General features: G+C 35.0%; 1 protein-coding gene and 1 non-coding gene across 2 annotated transcripts; both read right to left on the reverse strand.

Moving 5' to 3' along the window:
• Positions 1-582: 582 nt before the first annotated feature.
• SMR3A (submaxillary gland androgen regulated protein 3A) lies at positions 583-5,916 on the reverse strand. The gene is made up of 3 exons (XM_032458680.1): positions 5,695-5,916; positions 4,388-4,455; positions 583-1,292 (listed from the first exon to the last, which is right to left on the reverse strand). The coding sequence occupies exons 2-3, from the start codon at positions 4,439-4,441 to the stop codon at positions 702-704; spliced, it is 645 nt and encodes a 214-aa protein (XP_032314571.1). The 5' UTR covers positions 4,442-4,455; positions 5,695-5,916; the 3' UTR covers positions 583-701.
• An 8,433-nt stretch (positions 5,917-14,349) lies between these two features.
• TRNAG-ACC lies at positions 14,350-14,421 on the reverse strand. Its single transcript has one exon. It is a non-coding gene; the product is annotated as a tRNA-Gly (tRNA).
• Between the last annotated feature and the right edge of the window lie 10,514 nt (positions 14,422-24,935).

The following is a 24,935-nucleotide window of genomic DNA, read 5'->3' on the forward strand; positions in this document are numbered from 1 at the left end:
AGATACAGTTCTCCAGATATAATGAGGCCACATTGGTCATAATACTTCTGCTTAAAATCTTACCTAATGGTAGGAAGCGATGGAAACTTGGAACTCTTAGCCAATCAGCCTTTTACTGTTGTTGTTTGAAACCATCATTTTGTTTGGAAAATGATTTTTTAATATGAAATTCCAAGATTTGTGCCTCATTTAACCTCATTTAGATATTTAGATTTGCTAGGAAGGTGTTTCTGCTCTGGAATTGAACAGACCATGTGAAAGTTTGTAAGTAATTATCAGGTGGTACTGAGGAAGTTGTCAGGGGGCGTTTTGTGGGGAGAACTGATTATTTAATGTTATCATCTGTTAACATGTATTTTGTGTTTTGTAATTGTGTGATGGGTTGCAGTACTCAAGAAGGCACCCGTGTTGTCTGCTCTTCCAGCTTCATCACCCTAAGCTGCAAGTCCAGGTATCTCATTGTATGTTTCCCTAATTACCTCTTTGGCCTCATGGTACAAGGTCAGGTTTCTGGCATCACTAATATTCATTTGGGTGACATAAGTAGGGACAAACCAGTGGCTCTCATGATGACACTGGAGGTTTCATATCATTGCTCAAAGCTTTATTTTCACATTGTTGGCATAATGTTCACGTATGTTGTTTTACAATTTCTTTCTAAGATTTTTTTTCTCCACAAATCTCAGAGATTTTGGAATATCTCATGCTTGTCTGAAAAAGGAAAGAAATATATCTAAAAATTTCTGAAACGTTGAATTTTGGGTAGTAGAAGATATAGTTGTGGGGTTGGTGGAGTCCGTTTTGGTGGTAGTGGGGTCGATTGCGTTTGTGGTGGGGTCTGTTTTGGCAGTAGTGGGGTCGATTGCGTTTGTGGTGGGGTCTGTTTTGGCAGTAGTGGGGTCGATTGCGTTTGTGGTGGAGCCCATTTCAGCAGTAGTGGGGTCGATTGCGTTTGTGGTGGAGTCCGTTTCGGCAGTAGTGGGGTCGATTGTGTTTGTGGTGGAGCCTGTTTCGGCAGTGGTGGGGTCGATTGTGTTTGTGGCGGTGGGTTCTTGTGTGGTTGTAGGGGAGTCCTTTGTTGTAGTTGTTTTTATTTGGGATATAGGTGGACGTAAGGGAGGATAAAGTGGAGGGTATCCTGGGAACAGTGGAGGTCTAGGTGGATAAGGTCTCGGTTGGAAAGGTAGATATGGAAAACCTGGAAAAAAAGGAGGGGGTAGAACAAGTCCTGGGACAGGAGGAACAGGTGGCGGTGGTCTGCGTTGCCTGTGGCCCCTTTGACTCTCACCAGACTATGAGGACAAAAAGAAGAAAACAGTTTTAAATTAGATATTTCAGTGTCAAGCATAAGAATGTATACTTTATGTGCTAGGCAGAATTCTAAGGTGGCTCCCAAAGGTCCTGCTTCCTGCTGGCACATGCTGACCTGATTTACTTGGTGATCCCTTTTAAAACAGGTCCTACAAGTCAGAGACAGAAAAGGTCAGAGACACTTGAATGCTCTTCTGTTGGCTTTGAAGCAAAGTGACATGTTGAGGAGAGGATGATTTGGAAGTAAATGGTAGATGGGCAGTGAGAGCTGGGAGTGGTCCATGGTTCACAGCCAGCAGTGTCCTACTAAGAGGAGACTGAATTCTCTAACAACTATGCAAGCTTGAAAGAGGACCCTGAGCTCCAGGATGGAACATAATCCTGGCAACACCTTCTGGGCCTTCTGAGCCTTCTGAAACCCTGATCAAGAATCTAGCCAAGGGCAGAGTCTGACCAAAGAACTGGCAAGAAAATAAATGCACTTTTAAAACGCATAATTTGTGGTAACTTGTTAAGCAGCGATAGAAAACTACTACATGTGTCTAAAGTCTCTATCAGAGAAAAGGTGGTGTTTCTCTTTTGCCCAGAGATTGTCTAGGATCTCAATGAAAGCTGAAATAATATTGAATGGAGAAAAAGAAAGATTGTGGGTAAAACCATGCCCTTCACTTACAGTAGAATGTGTCCTTGCAATCAATTCCAAATGGGAAAAATGTCTCTTTATATCGCACCCAAGAGTTCATGATTAGTCCAGGTTTTGAACACTAATATAGTGTGAAACACATTATTGAGTGTCTGCTTTGTGCAGTACGTGTGGGGATACACTCATGCCTTTTGTGAGTCTACACAACAAGCAGCTACAATACAAGGCAGTACAAAAATGGCCCACAGGGAGTTTCCCGCCTGGGTCTGAACTCTGCTTCTGCGAGTTAGAGATTGTGTCAATGCAGAATCCTTTTGAGACTCTCTTTCCTTATCTGAAAAATGACGTTCCTAAAAGTACTCACCTCCTGGGATCATTGTCAGATTCATTGTGAAATATTTCCAGTCAAGTGTTTGTGTGGTGTTTGGCTCGGGTATGGTGCTCAAGAAATGTTACCTACTACTCGTTTGTTATGTGAACACCTCATATAGAGTTTGCAATTTTTGGAAATACAACTTTTGGAAAAAATAGTTGAAAGATAGTGCAGGAAACATACATTAGAGATTTAGATTGATTAATTTTCAAGAGAATACAGATTAATGATTATCTCACTGAGAAAGCAGCCTTTGGAAGGAGGCTTAAATAATATAAAATGGGGAGAGGGCGTGCCAAGTGGAGGGAAAATATGTGAATGCTCCAGAGTAAGAAGGCACAGGTCCTGCTCTACAAGGGGTTCATATCAGGCACACAACTGCATCCCTTCTTGCTGTCCTCTGGCCCATCTCCTCTTGGTTTTTCTGTTACTTCACCTTTGATAATTCCTAACTTTATGATGACTCTGAATCATCTGGCTCATTGATACCAATTTGTAAGTTCTTGAACAATGCTGGCAGATCTCACAACCATTATCTCACAAGCATATCTCACAAAGTTATGGTCCTTCAGGGCTGCCCAACAATTCATTCAAGAATCTTAGATTGGCTGTACCTCATTTTTGAGAGGCTGATGGTTTTCCAAGTTGATGCCAATTTTATAAAGTTCTCTAGCTCTCCTCAACCTTCATCTACCTGGCCAACATGACTTTCTTCCTACTTCTCTAAAATAATGCAAACAATTAGAAATGAACTCCACCAATTTACTAGGCACACAATCATATAGTCACTGATACCTAGATACCTCCTTCTCCTTCATAGGTGTTTTCTTAGGGCTCTGTCAGTTTTCCCTTTTCCTTTCTGAACTTCAAGATGTGCCTTCTCACCTGGCTTGTTTTCCTCAGGAAACAACTACCATTTATGTTCAATTTACTTTCTTAAAAAAGGTCCACTTTCAACCATGCCTTCCCTTGTTGTTATCACTCTCTCTTCACCTCTTTCTTTTATACAAAGCTCTCTGAAAAGGTATTCTAGGTTTGCTAACTCCACTTCTTAACTTCCATTCACTCTTCAGACTGGCTTCTTCCCAACATGCCATTAAAACTCTTTTATTGCCATTACCAAGGAAGCAGTAAAATGCCCAGGCACTTCCAGAAACCAGTTCTCATGTTTGTGCTCTCTAGCTAGTGATAGTTTATTGGATTTTGGAGGGCATTTGACCCAAGGGCTGACAGTGCAAAGGCTAATTAGGAAGTTTGCAGAGTTCAGGACTTGATTTGCAACTGGCAAGAAAACAAATCCTTATTGTGGGAAAATATCTCACATCATTTTCATTGTTGAGACAAAGAATTAGGTAAAAATACCCTTTCTCAGAAAAATGCTATATGATATCGCTTACATGTGGAATCTAAAAATAAAAGACACAGATGATGAACTACTTATAATTATAACTTAGATGATTTATTTCTTGAATATGTGTAAGCACATTTGACTGTCCTTTATGATTGGATTGCTGCATTCTGTTGATTCTTACTTTGTGATTGGCTTTATTCCTTTGATAACTATGTAAATTTAAAAAGCTAAAGCTCTAAACTGTTGTTAGAAACAATGAACAGTACATATATGCAAGCTTTAAAATGGTTTTATCTCTCAATGAGTTGCTCTTCCTAGAATAAACTGTGTTTACCCCCCTCAAAAGTAAAATAAAATAAAATGTGCTTCTTTATTAAAAAATAAATAGATTAAAGTTAAAAAAAGTACCTTTTCTCCTAAGGATAACCTACTTGTGAAATTGCTAATGTATGGGGACCCACATTTATACATGTCTGTGTAAAGCAGTCTGATATTACAGACTTAAACTTTCCAAAGTACTAGCTGTGAGCCATGTGTTGCTATTTAAATTAAATTAGGTTTAAAATTTGTAGGTGAATTAAGACAGTAGACAGTGTTTCATCAATGATTGATAGCTACTAATATATAGGAGAGGGTTATATCATCGATGGAAAAATAAATCTGAAGTAATAGTTGAGAAATATATGAAGATATGAGTAATGAGACTTACCGAGAAACACATTACAAGAGCCAAAAGGCCCAAGGTCCAGCACAATGGTTTCATCCTTACAGTTACCCCTGAAAGGAAGCACAATGGCTGATCAGCATTTCTTTTTTATAGTATTATTGGGGAAGTGTCCTATGGTTTGTTGTATGATATAGTGCAGTAATACTTAAGAAATTTACCTCATCTTATTTTGGATGCAGTATTAATATTGGTAGGTTTATAACATTTAACTATAAATGGTGAAATTAATTTTAACTTTTGACATGTAAATGGCAAAAAACTGTTCAGAAAGCATTTATGCAGTAGAAGCCTTTATGACTAAGATTTTGGCTTTCAGAAGTTACCACTTTGAAATGGACACTTATTTGGGTTTGAACAACTTGATATTTTTAAATAGTGGTTACATTACTTTGTACACTTCTGCAGACATATATGAGATATTAATTTTTAACTACAGCATATGTTTTAAATTTAATTTCTTGGCATATCTCAAAAGAAAGAAAGAAAAAGAATCATCCTGGTAGATACAATTTAAAGAAAAATTATCACATAATATAAATCCTAGTTTTAATAACATTCTACTAAGTTGTTTTAGTCCATAATAAGTGGTCTTGAATAACGGCTAAAAATTAATATATGGTACGTCAAAGACCTGGGCTGAGAAAAGAGAGGTGTCCAAGTATCGCATTCTCAATTAGCTCAAAATTGACAAAATATTTGAAGTACATGTTAGCTTGGGTTATGGGAAAGCAACTCCATGCGCCTTTGTGCAGAATAGTTTTCTGACAGTCATCTCTGCCTATCGGTTGAGTATGTTGGCTGAACAGTCAGTCTGAATCTTAGAATGATCTTAGGACAAAATTTCACTGAATATTCAATTATATGTTCATATGATTATATTTTTAGGATCACTTTTCCTATGACACATTCTTATCAGAAGCTTTGAAAAACAAATCCAAAGAAATAATAAAAATGCATTGTAGAACAATTCTCTCAGAGTACATCTGATAGTATTTTGGTTACTATGAAGCTCAAAAACCATTAAGGTTCATCAGAAAGAATAGTTGATTGTGTAATTGGATAAATTAATTGTCCTAAGTGCTCTAAATAAATACTTTCTTCTGACATATAGAATTTCTAAAAATGTAATGCATTTTATGGCTAAACAAATTTTATATAAGACATGTATTATTCTTTTGGTAAAAGTGAATGTACTAGAAAAAGTCCATAAAAATTGGTATCTTTGAAAGTCTGAGAAAAATTTAGGTTTTGAAATGAAAATTCTTTGGTTCATATTTTCATGTACTTACCGTTGTATTAGGAGCCTTCTCAGGGCTGATTATTCTGCTGGTCAGAATGACTCCTGCCAGTTACTTCTTGGAAGGTGACAAATGGAGGACAAGAACAAGAAATCTCAGCTTTTATATAAATGCAATGGGTTTCTAGTAATAATAAGGAAAAGGCAACTGGAAGATAAAATAACTTCTGGGTTGATGTTCTTTAAACAAAGAGAGGAAAGTCATTGTTGCCAATTTGGCAATCTTTTTCTGCATGTATTTTTTTTTTTTTTCATTTCTGATGAGCTTTGACCCATTCAGTATTTGGTGTTTCCTGAGGAAACATACCTTATACAATGAATCACAATGTCCTTTTGTCTCAATAAAAATAGTCTGGAGTTTGTCTCAATAAAGATAGTGCCTCTTTAGTTTAAAGAAAAAGTACAAGGTGTTCTATTTTAAGTAATTTTAATGGGTCATCTTTTGTTACGTGTTACTATTACCGTATTTCCTATTTTATCTAAAATTTAACTATGTTATGTGGGAAATTAAAAAATCAAATTATTTTAAAATTAAACTCTGACATGATCTAGAGATAATTTGGGGGGAAAATCTAGAATTAAAATGAGAAATCATTATTAAATAGACGTTGCTAAATACCACACACATCACTGTGACCAATTTTACACACCGAGCATCTCGAATACATTGTTTGACTCTTTGGAACACTAGACTCTGTCTTGTGTGTTTTGTGTTTCTATTCTTTTTTCAGTTGAGATGATGAAATTGTATTACTCTTTTGTGCTTGGGCGTTTCTACATGTCTGATCCTATATGTTTTTTCTCTCATTTACTTACCATTGGTTTAGTTGAGTAAAAGTTTTGAGGGATTTGAAAAATGAGTACTTGGATTAGGATTTTGATCTAAGTTTTTGAAATGGCAAGAAAGAAAAATCTAGTGGTGGAAGGGGGAGAAAAGTCAGAAGATTCGTGCAGTTCTCGATCTTAACTGTATTTTAATTCTCTGTAACTGTTTCAAGGTATTTAAGTTATTTAAAAGATTCTTAAATGGACATTTTAAAGGAAGCATCCTTTTATCAATGAAGAACTGAAACAGTGGTCTGAGGGAGCGTTCTAAAGGTCTGCTGGTGCTCGCCATTATTAGGTTGAGAAATCTCATGGCAGGATGGCATGAGTTCTGTTATCACCTCTGCTTTATATACACCCGGGCACTAATGAACCTAAGTCTCCTGACTTCAAGTCCTGAATTCTGACTTAAGCAGGATTCCACGTTGTTTCCCAAATCTACATAACCTTCATAAATTTACTAACATTCAATGTTTTAGTATGCTGTAGAGATTAATCAAGTGAATTTATAGTCAGGTCATTTTACTTCAAAGGCCAGTACCAGTATTTATTTGCTGGGTGATATCAGGCAAGCTGTTTTACTGCATTTGCCTCAATTTCTTCATTTGAAAAATGTGGACATGTATAATTTTGGTACTGTGGAGTTTTCTAATTCTTTTGTTAACTAATTCATTTATTCACCATTTGTTGAATACCTACTGGGTGTGAGACATAGTGCTAGTTGTTAAAGTTACAAAATAGTCACATGTTTGTTGTTAAAAATCTTTTAGAACTCATAGGTGGTATAGGAAAAAGAAGCCACATTTTGAGAGTTGATCTTAGTTTTAAATTCTTGCACTTCATTTCATTTGCTTTGACTCAGTTGCTTTAAAAATTCTAATGATATCATCAAGTGTAATAAACTGTATATATATAACATATATATATATAAAACATATATATAACATATATATATATAAAACATATATATATATATTTATATATATATATATATTTGCTAATCTTAGGCTCTGGTCAGTGACTGAACAATGACATGCCCCATCAGTGAAGATGGTTCTATTTTCTAAGTTAACATGGAGAGTTCGAGAAACCACTTTCTTCTTTGACAATAATTTAGCTTGTCAGAAGATGAGTGTCTCGTTTCCTGTTTTGATGCCAGTATATCAGCCAAGTGTTTCAAATACAGGTGTGATCTATGTCGTAATGGATCACTGGCACTGAAGGACATAGAATGAACACAGGAAAAGCAGAAGTACAACTTCTGAGGGGGTTGTGACCAACAAAGAATTAGAGCAACACAAGCCAAAGGAAGCACAGGTCTGTTAAGAAACAAACAGTCACTCAAGTTAAACTTTAATTAATTCCTGGCTTTAAAAGATCCTGAATGAATGAATAGTCTCTAGAACTGTACCTGAGTGAGCTAATGTCTCTGGTCACAGATAATTCAAGGTGATAGTAGAGTCACTATATTGTTGGTGCAGAGACTTATGTGGCAGATGGAAAATATTTTTTTTTTCATATAATTAGAATTTGCAGGATTAAACTCAGTCATGCAGCAGCATATTTGAAGTCTGCTGCCCTGCTGTGCAATTTCTTTGGATCTATGCAGAGAGTATGAATGTGTTTCTTCTAGGTTATTTATAAGTAGATGATTTGGCTTCTGGGTTAATAACACTTTAAATATGTATCATGCTTTTGAATTTACAGATTGCTTTTATTTATTTTATTTTTAATGATTTATTTATTTATTGTTTGTGGGGTTTTTTGTTTTTGTTTTGGGGGGTAGGTAATTAGGTTTATTTATTTATTTATCTTAATGGAGGTACTGGGGATTGAACCCAGGGCCTTGTGTATGCCAAGCATGCACTCTACGACTGAGCTATACCCTCCCCTGCCACATTGCTTTTAAAATTTTGTGAGGAAATATTTGTTATGAGAGCTTAGTCAGTGAAGCTATTGGGCTTCAAGAGGAAACATAATTTATTGGACTGAAGGAGTCTAGTACTGTGATATGGGATTAATAACTGGGCTTGCAGATTGAAGAAAAGCTATAGTTCTGATTCGTTCCATATAGAAACTAGGAGATCTAGTAGGAGATCTAGACCTGAAAGTTCTGTAAACTTTCTAGAAGTTGGCTATAAATTTTTTTGAACTTCCAAGTAGCCAAGTTAAAAGAAAAATACAACCAGATAAAAAGACTTCATAATGTCCATAAAACAAAATCACAGTTAATGCTTAAGAAAAGTGCCTTTCCAACTATTTAGTACCATGAGAAAATTTCTCATTTATTGTCAAGGAGGAAATTTATTATTCTATTGTAAACTTGAAAGGACTCTTCATTGTATAACCTGAATATCTTCAGTATGTGACCATAAATATACAATTGCCCTTCAACCAGAATTTTGCTAGATTGGTAACTCCAATTGTGTAACCAAACAAATCAGTTCCCTTTCAAGATCTCTCTGAGGCAATAGTCCTGGCTTCCACTTAATATCCAAAATATGTTTTCTTTCTCACAATTTCATTTTATTAAAAAAAGTGGTTGTATGTAAGTTTTCTCTGTAAACTAGATCCAGTACTTAAATATTTAAATTATAAACGTAGCATTTGTTAATTTATATATCATATTTTTCTAATTTCTCCATTTAACATGCAAAATAACTCTATGATATTGTCAGGAAAAAAATTAACATCCTAGTTTTTTAAACAGAGAAAGACCTGAGGAGTGGAGTTACTGTTCAGACCATATTACTCTTTTTTGATAAGGTTTTTTCCTTAAAAAAATTATTCATAGTCCTTGATAAGAATTGCTATGTAAAAATAATGAAGTACTCTAAAAAATAGTCTATTTAAAACAATTTAGATTATATGTATCATCTCCTGAAAGTTAGTCTTAAATGATTGTGCCCCAGTATTTTGGGGGAAAATGACACATTGTTCTCTAAAATGGAAATTGAAAGAACCTCAGTTCTTGAATTGGCTTTGCTACCTGTGAATAGTATGGCCTTGGGAGAAAGTTCATTAATCTATCATGGTTTTATTTTCTTCTTTGTAAAATGAGAAATTATATTGTAAAGCTCCCTGCCCCATTGCAGGCAGATCTAGGTTTGAAGGGTCTAAAGCTTATATAATTTGGGGAGCTGACTATAAGGAAAAGTATACAAAGTTATAATTACAAAATACCTGCAGCCAATCCAAGTTCATGTTATAGGGGACTATGAATACATGATGGTACCAGCCATCCAAAGTCTGCTGGTTATAATGGGAGATGTGCCCAAGGTTAAGTTGAAATAGTAAGAGAAGGCAGTGTTAACTGATAGTAGTTTAAATATCTTACTTTTGCAGATTAAAGAAAAAAAAAAGCGCCTTTTCAAACACACTGTATTAGACCCTCAGAAGGATGAAGTTCTCAGCAAGGGCATTCTTCAGCTTCAGTTTCATTTGCATTGTCATTAATCTCCTGGACCTTTCAAATTCTCACGTTTGTTCTAAATTTTGATGTGCCAGATAGCCACCTGGAGGCTGGTGATACCGAAAAATTCAGGGATCAAGTGGCTGAGGTTCTGATTTTATTAGGTTTTGGTTGGGACCCAAGAAACTGCATTGTTAGTAAATAACCATGGGTAATTCTGACACTGGTGTTTTATAATGTATACTTTGAGCAGAACAGCACCTACAGAATCCAAACCAAGGGCTGGAAATAGACAAGAAAACCACCTCTTTCACTTCAACTGGAAGCTGTTACTGAGAGCAACTGATGTTTTGGGAAAACAGCCAGGAAAGGCTATTAAAGGCTAGATGTGAATTTCAGCAGGCTTCTCCTTCCATGTATAAAGAAACTTTGATCTCCCGCAGATAGAAAGGCAGAAATATTTGAAGACCAGACCATGGATTCAATCACCAGAATAACAGCATTCCAGACAAGGCTGGATTCTTAACCCAGGCAGATCTGCAAGACCTAGTTTAGCGCTTTGACCTGTGAGGAATGGGACTCTGCAATATGGATTTATCTTTAGATGTCTTGGTGTATCAATTAGCTTTTTCTGTGTTACAAACCACTGCAAAACTTGGTGGCTTAACACAACAGTTTAATATTTCTTATGTCTATATGCCTGCTTGGAAGTTATCCTGGTCTGGCTAGGCTTGATTGATCTTGGCTGAGCTTGCTTATGTGAGTGTTCAGCTGGTGTGTTGGCTGGAGGCTGGCTTGTCCAAAATGGCCTTGGCTGGAACAGCTTCATACCCCTCCACATAGTCAGGGCCGCATTCATGTGATGTGAGGGGTTCATAAGAAAACCAGAAATGTGTAAATGTTTTTTTTTCAAATCTCTACTTTTCTCAAGTTTGACTGATACAGTGTTGTCCCACTGGCAAAAATATGTTAGTGGTCAAGCCCAGAGACGGTGTAAGAGGATCCCCAAAAGGCTTGTATAAATGGAGGTATGAAAAATTGGGGCCATTAATTCAATAAATACTACATATGATGTCCCCAACTTTGTGCCTCAGTGTTTAATTTTAAAGAATCTAAAGTTGAGCTTAGTCTGCTGTAGTGTTTGACAACCTTGACACTTAATATTTTGGGCCAGATAATTCTTTGTTATGGGAGACTATATTATGCATCCCTGGCTTCTACCCACTAGATGCCAGCAGCATCCTCCCAGCTGTAATGACCTAAAATGTTCCAGACATTGCTGGGAGAAAATTTCTGCCGTCGGGAGAAAATTACCCCTGGTAGAGAACCACTAGTCTAGATGAAGGAATAACTCCTGATTTCATCACCTAATTGACTTGTTCAAGTTTAGCTCTCTACAGGGTATTTTTGATTTTTGCCTACTCTAGGCTTTAAAGCTGTATAGAGATTGGATTGTAGGAGGTGAAACTAGAGGAAGAAAGATCTATTAAAAAGCTATTAAATTTATCCAGAGGGGTTAGGGTAGTGGCAATGGGAGTGCAGTGAAATGAACAGAATCAAGAGATTTTCAAGTGATCAACAGGTCTTTTTGATAGATTGGATATAGAGGGTGAAGAAGAGAGTGATGTCAAGGATGATGCCTATGAATTAGGTAAAATTACGGGAATAAGTTGGTACTTGAGCCAGAGGGGTTGGATTTGACTAAGGTATATGGAGATACTTGGAAACCCATTCCAGAACAACAGAGACATATGAGCCAAAAATATGAAGAAGAGAATGGGATATATGTAGTTAACATTGAACCTAGGCTGGCAGATATAACAGTAGTAAGAGTGAATAGCAAGAACAGGGCTCCTAGGGAAACCTGTATATATAGCAACAGATGGAACTTCTGTTATAAAATTAATGAGTAGGAATTGTCAGAAATGTTTCAACTTCAGTTAAGAGGGGTTTGAGTCAACAGGTTGGTTACATGGATAATATCTGTAGTGGACAAAATGGAGAGGTGGACAGGGAAACCAGGGTAACAGAAGGATTGCCAGGCAGATCTGAGGGCCCTGTGAGTATGAGGGCCTTGAATTTGAGTGGTGTCTCTTTCTAAAGTTGGATGTTTTTTCTCAGCAGCACTAGGTACATTTTGTAATACATTCAGAGGAAGTAATTATTTATATTAACCAAAGATTGAGATTTTACCAAATTGATGAGCTATTAGAAAAAAAATTAATTTTATGGTATTTGCAAGCTAGTGTTTAAGATATTGGCCATACCACCCTGAAAATGCCTGATCTCATCTAAATTGATGATTTTATATCTAAGGATATAAAAGTTGAAGGGGGACTCTGGGGAGATATTAAATATTCAAGGAATGGAGATCCTATTGAGTTTAAAGGGTTCATGTAGTGAGACTAACTAAGTGCAATATCTGGGAGTATGGGAAGTTTTGATCAAAGAGGTTTTGATCAGGTGTATCTTGATATAAGATTTTATAGGTGGGGTATATCTGTGTGATGACAGCAAGGTCCAGGTTACTTGTGTAGCTGATGGGAAATAAAGGTCATTCAAGATGATAAAATCAAGGAATAGATTAATCTGGGTTTTAATGGATTGTCAATGTGGATTGTGACATTTCCCTGAACTATGGTGGTGCTTGGAATAAACACTGTCAATGCAAAGTTCTGTAGAGAGGGTATTTTAGAGAACTGGAAGAGTAACAGTCTCTGTGCTGATTGGCCTTACTGCAGTAAGAACAGCAGCAAAAGTCTAAATGAATAACCAAAAAAAAAAAAAAAAAGTATTTCTCTCATGTCATGTGTTGGCAACTTTTGGGTAGCATGTTCTGCAGCTCTGTTGTAGGTGTCTTCTCAGTCCAGGATCCAGGTTGATGAAATAGTCTCTGTTTAAAATGTACAGCTTTTAAGTATAGAGGAAAAAAAGGAAAGAGGAGGGAGAGAGAGAGAGAGAGAGAGAGAGAGATGGAATTCCTACTTTCAATTTGCTGATTGTGACTTGAGCCAAGCCTGACGATGAGCTATGGAGCTATAATCTACATAAAGGGAGGGATACCTGGCAAACCTTATGGCAACTATTGGAAATGTAAAATCCTCTTTTTCAAGGAGGTAGAAGTGAATGACTACACTACCATCTACAGTCAGGAAGCAGCAGACAAGAGAGTGACAAATCCACCTACTTCCCTGCGATTGAGAGGCGAAAAATCAATAGCTCCCATTTGAGAGGGTACATTTATTTCTTATTAAGAAGTGATCTTCATCTTTGAAAATCTAATTCCTTGTGCTTTCTGCAGGATGCAGTTGTATTAATTATCACCTTTTAAAAAGTTAAACAGTCAGTTTCTCATTTTCAACTGGATATAATTCCTCCTTCATCTTTCCTAATACAAAATTATGCTCTTGATTGCATTGCCTTTTCAAGCCATTAGTCTGTTTCTTTTTTAATATAAAACAAGTTTTGCTGCTTGGACACTTTTCAACCCTTAACTTTTTTTCTATAATTTGGACCATGTTAAGATACTTATTTCCAAACATTTTGTTGTTCATGTGCTCTTTGTATTTCTCTTTTTTCCTTCTTTTTTCTTCCCTCTCTTTATAAAAGTGTTTGAACATTCTTTCTTAACCTTTTTTTCCTTTTGGCTTTTTTGAAAAATTTCTTAGTTCTCTCACCTCTGATTGCTCCTTTTCTATCTACTTTCCTGGCTTTTCTTTCTTCTGGTCTAGGTATGGGTTTCCCTCATGATTCTACCTTTATCTCCCCCCACCCCCCCACCCCTCCTGCTTTTCTTTCTCAAGTTCCACTCCATACCACTCCCCTTCATATTCCTCTCTCTTCCTCCTAACTCTTCTTCTCTTTTAAAAATTATACAGTAGTAAATATACAGGAGAACTTGTGTTTTGAAAATGTGCTAATGATAAAGACAACATGGATTAGGCTAATATGGAGTTTGTGTGCTCCAGGTTGAAAGAAAATTTTTCTTATAAAACTCCAGGATAAGCAAAACACAAAGCTGACTGGGCCATCCCAGTAAATTCTAAATTTGTTTCTCCATTCTAGTGCCCTAGGCACTTTTGGTGGGAGAAGTGAAGAGCGTGGTGACTACGCTAGCCAGTTCTGAGTGCCCACTCTTTATTTACCTAGTACATGTCCTTGATTGTTGATTCATCTCTGTGTGTCTCTGGTTCCCTTTCTCTAGAGTGTCAGTAATAATAGGAATTATTTTATAGGGTTATAGTGAGAATTAAACAGTTATACGTCAAGCACTTAAGACAGAATTTGGCACATGTAAGAAATTAAATTTTTTTATTATTTATAAGGTGTATATATATATATATATATGTTTTACAAATGCTGTATTTTTTAAGGGGTGGAGGTAATTAGGTTTGTTTGTTTATTTATTAATGGCAGTACTGGGGATTGAACCTAGGACCTCATGCATGGTAAGCATGCACTCTACCACTGAGCTATACCCTCCCCTGGCATATTTTTTATAATAAAGTTCTGTGGTGAAACCTTCATTGATTTTCCCTTTTCTATGGAATTAAGCCAAACTCCTAATCCTGGTCCTTGATAATATGATTATCACTTCCTGTTGTGATATCCATTTTTGTAATTATGTCTTCTGTTCATGGCTGACTTCTAGTTCATGGGATTAGGAGCGACTTGACAGTGTGATGTATATTTTATCTATCTTTATATTTCCAGAATCGCAGTCCTGGGATGTTGTGTACACATAATAAGTGTTTGGAGGGTGTGAGTGTGAATTCCACTCGCTCTCTTAACTCCATGCACTTGCTGTGTTTTTATCCAGCAGTGGGCCTCCTGCCTTTTTTCTGCCTGTTGAAATCATTCCTTTCTTTTTCATGTCTGCTAGGAAACTTTTCTTTTTAATCTTCTTACTGAAATTTCATACTACATTCTGGGGATCATTTTTTTATGGCCTTAATCATAGTTAGGGCCAAAGTTAGTTAGTTGAACTTTACTTCCTGTATCTTCAGGACTAGGTTTTGTCCCCTTAGCTATTGAATTCACTTTCAACCCTTTGATACCAAGATTTGGTGATTATCTGTTTCTTCCATAATAGTTTGTCCTTTATAGTTTTTCCATAAATGTTTGCTCTCCCTAAAGGGGAATAGATATCTCCTCCCCTGCTTGCTCATTATTGTTTGTGCCTTTGCATGTAATATTTGCTATAGATTCCTGATGCAGTTATTTGGAGTGAACTACCTTGTTTGTCTTTGCCACCTGAACCTTTGAGTGATTGTGTTACTTGTATTTGTATTCTTCTGTTTCCTGCCGTTGATCTAGGTAAATTTTTTACTGGATCAGTTGAATGATTTATCAACTAGAAATTGATCTAATATATTTTCAGATGAAATGATTCATGGAATTGTACAAAATTTCAGTTGAACAATCTCTGGAGAAAATACCTCTCTTAATGAAGGAATAGTGTTGGAGATATTTGGGAAAAGAGTATATAAATCTGTAAAAATTTAACTTATTTATTCCTTCTATGCTTTTTGAAAATACATCCTACTGACATTACGTCTTAGAGGGTAGGATTATATTTGCACTTCTTTGTAGCTTTTATCATTGTTAAAATTTCATGTACATACATATGTATGTATAAAATTACATTTTATATGAATTATACATATGTAGTTATTTGGTTATGAATAAGTTCACTGATATTTTACATTAAAAAGTAATTTCTGAGCTTTATAATAGTTTAACATGATGTTATACAGGGTGACTTCAAAATTTATTTTTTGCTTATGAAGTGTTTACATTTTTTTTTTTCTGGACACATACTTTGTGTGTTATAGAAACATCTGAAAGAGGGAAGGTGCTGGTAATACTGGTGGCACTCTACAGAGAAGTAAAGAAGAGACCAATACACATGTGTTCAAAAAGATAAATCAAGTTATCTTTGAAAGGTTTTAAAGTAGGCAAAACTAAAGAAGAAGCAATAAGAACCCACATCCCTATATTTTTATATCTTTTTCTATATTTTTGTTAAAACCAAAATGATGAGAGAAGGTGATCACAAATATATCAGTATTCCATTTTTCAGGATCTATAAAAACAAAACAAGACAAAATACTACAAGCCATTAATTAAAAGTACACAAGCTCTTCCTTCTGTTGTTTTAAAATAGCCTAATGGTGGGTCTGGCATTAAAACCTGGGACCATGGAGTTAAATAGATGCAAATTTGCAAACTGGCCTACTGTTTATACTTGTGATCTTTGGAAAGTCACAAAAATTCTCATAGCCTCATCTTTAAAAAGGAGACAACGATATCTATCTTTACAGGGATGCTATGAATATTAAATGAGGTTTAGTACAAGGAGTATTTAATGCAGTTAACATCAGAATTATTCTGTGTTCTACAATTGGCATTTGTCATTGTGATTTTTATAATATATATTTGGGGTAATTCCAATTTATATTCATAATTAGAAGTGCCAATATTCAGAAACAGGAGTAATATATGATACTTTCCTATTCTTTAAAATTCCTTCTTAAGAATCATTTTATATCATGATGCGTGTGTTTCAGTCAATGGTTATAGCAAGAGAGCTCTTCTGTGGGTTGTGATTTAGTTTATATTTCTATTCTTGAGGCTAATCATAATATTTACTAAAATATTTCATCTTTTTTGCCTTATTAGAGCTGATAGATCCTGAAAGAGTGAGGGGTGCAATCCCCCAATGTCAAATGTATATTTGTACAATTTAGTAAACTTTGAAGTATAAACTAACTTTTGTTTACTAAAGCCGTAATTAAAAGTGATTTTTTTTTCAGGAAAATAAAACACATTTCAGCATTGAGAGGAGAGGGTCAAAATACATACACATTTGGTGAATCTTTTGTTTCTTTCTTTTAGTAGGGATCTGCTAGCATTGGGTTTATAGATATAACCTATCTGTCCAAGGAGACCAAATTTAATTTTTTAATTAAAAGAGAATAAGAGCTTTTAATCCATATGGCAGATTTATTTATTTTTTATAATTCCTTTTTTTAATTGAGTTATAGTCATTTTACAGTGTTGTGGCAAATTCCAGTGTAGAGCACAATTTTTCAGTTATACATGAACATACATATATTCATTGTCACTTTTTTTTTTTCACCATGGGCTACCACAAGATCTTGTATATATTTCCCTGTTCTATACAGTATAGTCTTGTTTATCTATTCTATATGTGCCTGTCAGTATCTATAAATTTTGACATCCCAGTCTATCCTTCCCACCCCCCACCCCCTTGGCAGCCACAAGTTTGTATTCTATGTCTGTGAGTCTGTTTCTGTTTAGTATTTATGTTCTTTTTTTTTTAAATTCCACATATGAGTGATCTCACATGGTATTTTTCTTTCTCTTTCTTGCTTGCTTCACTTAGAATGACATTCTCCAGGGACATCCATGTTGCTGCAAATGGCGTTATGTTGTCATTTTTTATGGCCGAATAGTATTCCATTGTATAAATATACCACATCTTCTTTATCCAGTCATCTGTTAATGGACATTTAGGCTGTTTCCATGTCTTGGCTATTGTAAATAGTGCTGCTATGAACATTGGGGTGCAGGTGTCTTTTTGAACTAGGGTTCCTTCTGGATATATTCCCAGGAGCATATGGCAGATTTAGAAGCTATCTGTTTATCTTTCTTTTTGATGTGGCAAAAAAATACCTGGTCTTAGACACATCTTAAAGTCATTCATTTGGTTAGAAAATACTTTGGAAAGTGTTGTTTATCTTGGTTTTGCCTTTGTCTTCTTGTGCTTTGATGCATTTGTAAGCGTAGAAGTTGTAGAATTTATGGAAGTGGTTGTTGCTGATTGGCAGCTGTGGTGAATGCCGCTGGGCATTGGTGGTGGCCTCAGGTTGGAGGGTGCTGGGAGCCATGGTGCTGGATGCAATGCTTGTAGTTTCACTGGTGGAGGCAGCAGAAGCAATGGCAGCAGCAGTGGTAGTTACAGATGGAGGAGCACTGGAATTGGCTGGTGGTGCTTGAGAATTGGGGTTTACAACATTCTCAGGTGGTGAAGTAGGTCTGTGTGGTGATGGACCATGTGGGCGGTGGGGAAAAAGGGGATGGCAGGGATAATGGCCTATGGGGGATTCTTGACGACATGGTAACCATGTGGATCTGCAGAAGCTTATCCAAATTTTGCAGAACGCTGTCTTGACTCATAAAGACGTGTTTGCTTAAATGGTTTAAAATGCTCTTCAGAACTTTCACTAGACTTAAGAGAATACAAAAAAAATTTTTTTTATGCAGATTAGATGCATAAATTAGCTTGAAATCAGGTTTCAATATGTATCTATGTTGTCACTTAAATTTGTGTAAATATTCTAACTTCATTCCATAAGTAATTTGATTGGTGTGCCTACCAAGTAGACAGAATTATGATCTTTGGTGTATCAAGTAAACTATATTTCTGCTATTCTCAAGGCCTAATAGTTTTACTACAAAATTTTCCCAAAATGTGTTCCATAGTAGGCATTGCATTGAAAAGATTTTGGTAGTCAAACGACTATGGAAAATATTTTGGTAAAGTAAAGGACATTTCTTTACTAGAAAGCTTATTGGAATTGTTAATGTAATATGCCAATGAATATTTAGCCTATCCAAGGGATATGTAGTATTTTCCGAACTTGCTTCACCATGGAAATATTGTGTGTGTGAATGTGTATGTGTGTGTGTGTGTGTGTGTGTGTGTGTGTGTAGCATATCTTCATTCTAGTGTTTTAGTGTTTCATGGAGAACCTTTTGGGACATGCTACAATTTCTATCTTGGAAAATAGCATAATGCATTTTACTGCTCTGAATAAAGAGAATAAAAGGAGATTATAGGAGCTTTGCATTGCTCTTTTCCTAGACCCCTAACACCAGACTGATAGAGCGTTCCATGAATCCGTGTAGCTGACAATTGCACAGAATCACACACACTAAGAACTAGAAGTGTCTTAGCTCAGCCAGTGTACATCTACTCAGTGATAGCCTCATTGCAGCAAAGTCATGGGCAATTTTAATTCGCTTTAGGTACATGGACTTTTAATATAGTGTTCCCTTAGGATTTCAATTTAGGCCCTTGTCTCTTCCTTTGTCTTCACTGGCAGAAATTAATCCTTGGGATTCTAAATATGACACACCTCCTGCCTCTTCATGAAACATTAGTTCTGAATAAATTCTGAGAAATAGTCAAATACCTGACTTTTAGGTGAAATAAATTGCCAAAACTGTGATAAATTTTCAAGGTAGGTTTGAAATTTTTTTTTGTAAGTATCAGCACAATTTGGATCACTAAACCTGGACAATGTCTATTCCATAGCATTAGAAGCAGGATAACTTTTTGTTTGTTTGTTTTTAAGGATTCATTTAGAACACTTGTCTTGGAATGGGGGAAAAAAAGAGAGCAGGGGGATGTAACAGGATGATGTGACAGATATTTTCAGATAACACAGCCTATTGTGCAGCCCACCCCTATTCTGACATGGAGTCGGGGTTATGAGAATTAGAAATGTCAGAGGGTGGAAACAGGGATCTGTCATTCTGAAAAGTCTTTCCATATGATTCTGAATTTTCTTTCCTTTTCGGTTCAAAACCATTGATTTTTGAGAAAAGGAACTAGCTTTTACTTTTTTGTAGGATTATAAGAAGGTTCCATATTAAAAAGACATCAATATTTATGAGGAGGGAAAATTTACATTGAATAAACAAATGCAGATAGTTTTTGGTACTGAAGGCTGGACGAACTTTACTTTTCAGCTAAGCTGTCCTACTCCCATTGTAGGTGAATGCATACCTAAAGTCAAGCAACTGGAGGCTGGTTTTGGTGCTCAGACCTACTCCCATTGCGTCCCTAGCCTTTGGTAATTAGGTGACTCTGGCTCTCTTAACATTTTCTTAGGTTGGGAATCAAAGAAAATATATGTACCTTACCAACTCCTCAGTCATAACTGACTTTGATTATGAATGAAAATGTAACATGATAACCAGAAATATAAATAAAACTTAATTTCTCTGTGGAGTTTTCGCTTTCGTTCATCAGTTGACTAAAATGAGACGGAGATTAAAATATATTTAAAAATTAGACCCAGAACATATATGACATTTTTAGGATACTGATTATAAATTACTTATGAGGGTAAAACGTGGCTGGGTTAGAGTCAATAGAATAGGATACAATTTTAGAATTTTGGGTGTAATCATTAAACGAGAGGGACCTGCTAACAATTCAGAGTACACAGTTCATGGGCTAAGGATGATCAGATTTTCTGGAGGTCTTTAAGCAGAAGACTTCCTCTCCTTCCACAGTCTCATGGGTGTGTTGCCAACCAGTCTCCAGTCTCCAGGTAGTGCTAGTTTTGGCTTCGTTTATCAAAATAACTGTCATTCACTCAGGTGCCAAACCTGGGGACTATTATGTAACCATGTCTTTGTGGATTTGGTGCAGGGAGAAACCAGCCTGTCTTTTGTGGGAGAGAAAAATGTGTGATCCAAAGAACTCTGGAATAGGGTTTCTCACTGGATGGAAAATCCTCTCTGCTGCATTTTAGCATGGGACAAGATTGGAAGAGCCAGTTCCCATAGTTAGCAGTGCCCATAAGATATTTATTGCTTCTGAAATGATACTGGATTTTGTTTGCAGCACAAAGCCTTAGACAAGGTCCCCTTCACCTTTTAGATAATGTAATTTAGGTGCAACGTTATGTAAACAGACCTAAAAATGTGAGGATACCAAGCATGTGCTCTTAATAGAAGATTATTTATCATGTCTAAAATTTCTTAATTTACTTGACTGATATGAAATCTTTGATAAGGTTGCAGATTTATTTTATGGTGTCCCTTAAAATCGGTTCTCTTTTTCACACATCTTTCTTTCTTTTTGAGGAAACTACAAAGACTAAATGTTATCCAGGAATGATACTACAGAAGTAGAATCACAGTACACAATTTAAAATCATGACACTACAGTGTGCTACATACACATGTTGGGAATTCTAAAGACTACCAATATGTAGAAAAAAAAAAAGAAAAATATTGATTGTATCCCAAGGTCAACACAAGATCACAGAGAAAGTTCAGTTAAAGTCTCAGGCAAAAATAAAATTAAAATAAGGTCTGTTTACTATAAATCTATGTTGACGTAAAACAGTGAACTGAATGTACACTCTATGACTGAGAACCAAGTGAGAAAATAAATATATGTGAAGGTATTTGATATTTACTGAGAAGCAAGCAATGAAAGTTAAGATGACAGCAATCAAAATCAGAGCCTTTGTCTTGTCTTAGGGTCTTCTAGAAATAGACAGCAAAGATGCTTCATTGGTTGGGGGGGAAATCAAAGAAATACCAATTTGTTTTTGCTAAATTTTAACCAAAGGAAAAACATTTATGCATGCTATGGCACATCCATGGCATATATTGTACCTATGGTGTAATAAGAACTTATGAAATTTATATAAGAAAAATATTGAGTACATCAGATAGATGCAAAGGTTAAGAATAATGAATTCCAATAACAAAATGAACAGTAGATAAAAATGTAGACCAAAAATGTAGACAAAAGACCTTGTTTCATTGTCAAGAAAACATATAGAACTTTCTTTTGACCTACTGTTTTACAATTACTAAGGAGTTATTTAAGAAAGTAAAACAAAAACATAGTCAAGATTGTGGTGAGGTTGATATCCTTGCATGCAGCCAGTGGTTCTATTCATCAAGATAATTTTTTTTTTGAAAAGCAGGACTGCAATATGCAAAAGAAACATGAAAATGTTTATACTTTTAAAGAATCTCAGTCTTGAGGATTATTCTTGATAAATTAACTAATAGAAAAAAATTTTAAATGTTCACTCTAGTGTTAGTTATAATTAAAAAATAATGGATACTGATAATCATGAAGACTTTGTAAAAACTCGAAAAATGCTTATGTTTTAATGATAAGTGAAAAATTTAAATACCATACTGTATGTAAATTATCCAAGTGGATAAGGACAGGAAAATATAAGCAAAAATTAAAATATGTGGTATAATGGTTTAATTCATATGCAGACTTTTTGTTATTAAAAAATTATGATGTTTTGTCCATTTTATAATTTAAACACACAAAAGAAATTGAGAAATTGCCATTAAAATGCTCTTCTGGCTTTGATTTTGACCTTGCATACTAAGACACTAGACAGAAAATTTTAAGTTAACTTACAACTTAAAAATGTGTATAGTAAAAAATATGAAATATTTATATAATCTTATCATCAGTATCATTATTATTATCTGCAAGAAACTTTTAGAGATTTGACATTTCTGTTTTGATATCATCATTATTGCTATATTCTCTCGGCCAAAAGAAAAGCAAACAAATGAGAACCTAAATCTCTTCAATTGCAGTTCTTTGAGGGCTGTTATAAAATTACCCCTTTTCATAATTTTGCATTCATATGTCATACTTCAGTAATGAATCAGTTTTTTGGGGGGTTTACCATTCACTTACTTAATTCCTCTCCCAAAGAAAAATCGCTAAGTAGAGGAATTAATGGCTAATTACTTATGATTACAAAATCTCAGCTTCAAATGTGACTGCTTTTCTAATCTTTAAGTTACAACATTAAAAACATGATAGCCACAATGTAACTGATGGAGAATTATTATCTTTTAACAATGGCTTTATTCATTAGGGCATCTCCTTGTGATTTTAGGGGAAAGACCACTGGATCAATATTCCTAAGAGTTGAGCTTCATTTGTCAAACCGTGGTCACATTACTTAACCTATCTGAGGCTCATTTTTCTAATTCTAAAGTAAAGTCATTAATTTATTTGATGAAATTGTCACATTCTAATACTGTAAGAAAACCAAAAAAGTGTATCTCCATCATGTAAACAGTCACAATCTCAAGTAAAAGATAAGACACATTTAGATGTTTATATGTCCTTTCCTTTGTAATAAAAGAGATAACAGAACAGAAACATTCAATTAATTAAAAAAAAATCAAGCCCAATGATTTCTCTTGTAATTTAGTAAAATATATAGATGTTTCTGCCACTGAAAACATTTTCACTTTTATGGGTGCAAAACTACAATACTGAGTCATGTCTAAAAAGGGCAACTTTCAAATTATTTGGGATTGCAGAGGACAAGCTATTTATATTATTATCAGGCTTACTGAAATTAACATTTTACTAATTAAAGTGAATAGAACTTACAGTTTGATGAATTTGTTAAAGCATTTCCTTTTCTTTCTCTATATTTCCTATCAAATTCATTATATTAGAACTCTTTGAAAAAAAAGAGTTTGAGATCTCATAATAATTACACTAATTAGAAACTGTATATAATCAAAGTCTAGAAAAAACAGGTTTAAGTTTTTGAAATTCAAAAAATGTTACAGTAATAAAGGATCCTCTCTGGTTGTCAGGAATGTCAGCTTTGCCTTAGCTTCTGAAGTCTGGAAGCTCAGAGAAAGAGTACAAGTGATTCATGACTTATAAAGGATTTTCTCTCCTTTATCCTTTCTATTTTGTTCTTATTGCTAAGCAAAGTAGTATTATTATTTTAGCAATTGCTTCTGGGCTAATCCAAACTATTTCCCGAAGCAGAAAAGGAGTGTTATGATCTTCAAAAGTTGACATTTGTCCTTTTCAGTTTTCCTGAGAAAACATCATGGCTAATTATGCATCAGAAAAAGTGAAGGCTTGTTCTTTATAATTTTAAAATAGTATTTTGAGTCAACTTCTTTCCTTTATTTTTGGATGTTTTCTTAAATAACTTGACATTTTACTAACAAAGCAATAATTATTGAAACTTGACAAACCCTAGGTCTAATGAATGTTCTCGTAATTAATTCTGTTATTTACAATATTTGCCCTACTACTGTGTGCTATTGTGGATTCTGAACTAGTAAGAAGTATTAGATGATGGTGGCTTCTTTTGTATTCATTATTAACTTTTTAAGATAAAGTACTTCATTCCTGAAAGTTAATTTTCAGAGCTTATAAAATTATCTCAACTTAAGTATTAGTAGCTGGAGGGCAGCTGCAAACATTGCATTCTTTTCTTGCCTTTTCTGGACATAAAGATAAGACAAGGATTAATAGTGAACTATTTGACAACACTTAATATGCTCTTTACCACTAGGCTAATAATAATTCTTTAAATTGTAACAGAAGATGTGTTGATGCACCACAGAAATTTCTTTACTCAGAAGAAAAGTGCCAGTTATTGAGAAATATAAAATGTGAGTATTGTAGTCTTTTGACATTTGCTTTGATGTCACTAGGTCTTACTTTTCATGAAAATGTCATTCATCACCAGAAAGATGGAAAATCATGTACTTACACGTTGGAAGTTTATTGGTGGGTAATCAAACTTGTGATGCTTTTCTTTCAAATTAGCTGTTAACAATGGTATAACTTCTTGGCATTCATTCACCCAGTGATGAATTGAAGATCAGATGAGGATTTCCAGCCTTTTTATCCTAAAGCTGAATCTGAGTGCACTGGACACAGTGTCTCCTTGGTTATTTTTTTTTCCAATTTTTTCTTATCTTAACATTTTTTTAAGGATAACTTATTGCAATAAGGGTAACCTAAAATCTAAATCAAGATGCAGTTCTAGATCTGTGTGCATCTACATAGAAAGTAATTTTGTACATGAAGAGACTGAAACTTGAGAAAATAACTAGCTCATAGTCTCATGACTCAGTATTTTAACCCAGGTTTATCTCCAAGCTTTCTCTTTCCCCTGTGCCAAGATATTTTTAAACATGTTTAACGTCTGTTAGGAAAAATTTTGACTAATTCTTACAATGAGTAAGCTGTAGACAGAGTCTTAGGCATTTTTGTATCTGTATCAACTAGTCGATTTCCTGGAGTAAATTTAGGTGATTAATAATGCTTTTGACCAAGTTCATATATATAAACTTCCTTTCCTTTTCTGACTTTGTTGTAAGTTATGTCTAATCCAAGATTCTATACAGTGAGA

The sequence above is a fragment of the Camelus ferus genome, chromosome 2, assembly GCF_009834535.1.
Source record: "Camelus ferus isolate YT-003-E chromosome 2, BCGSAC_Cfer_1.0, whole genome shotgun sequence".
Lineage (NCBI taxonomy): Eukaryota > Metazoa > Chordata > Mammalia > Artiodactyla > Camelidae > Camelus > Camelus ferus.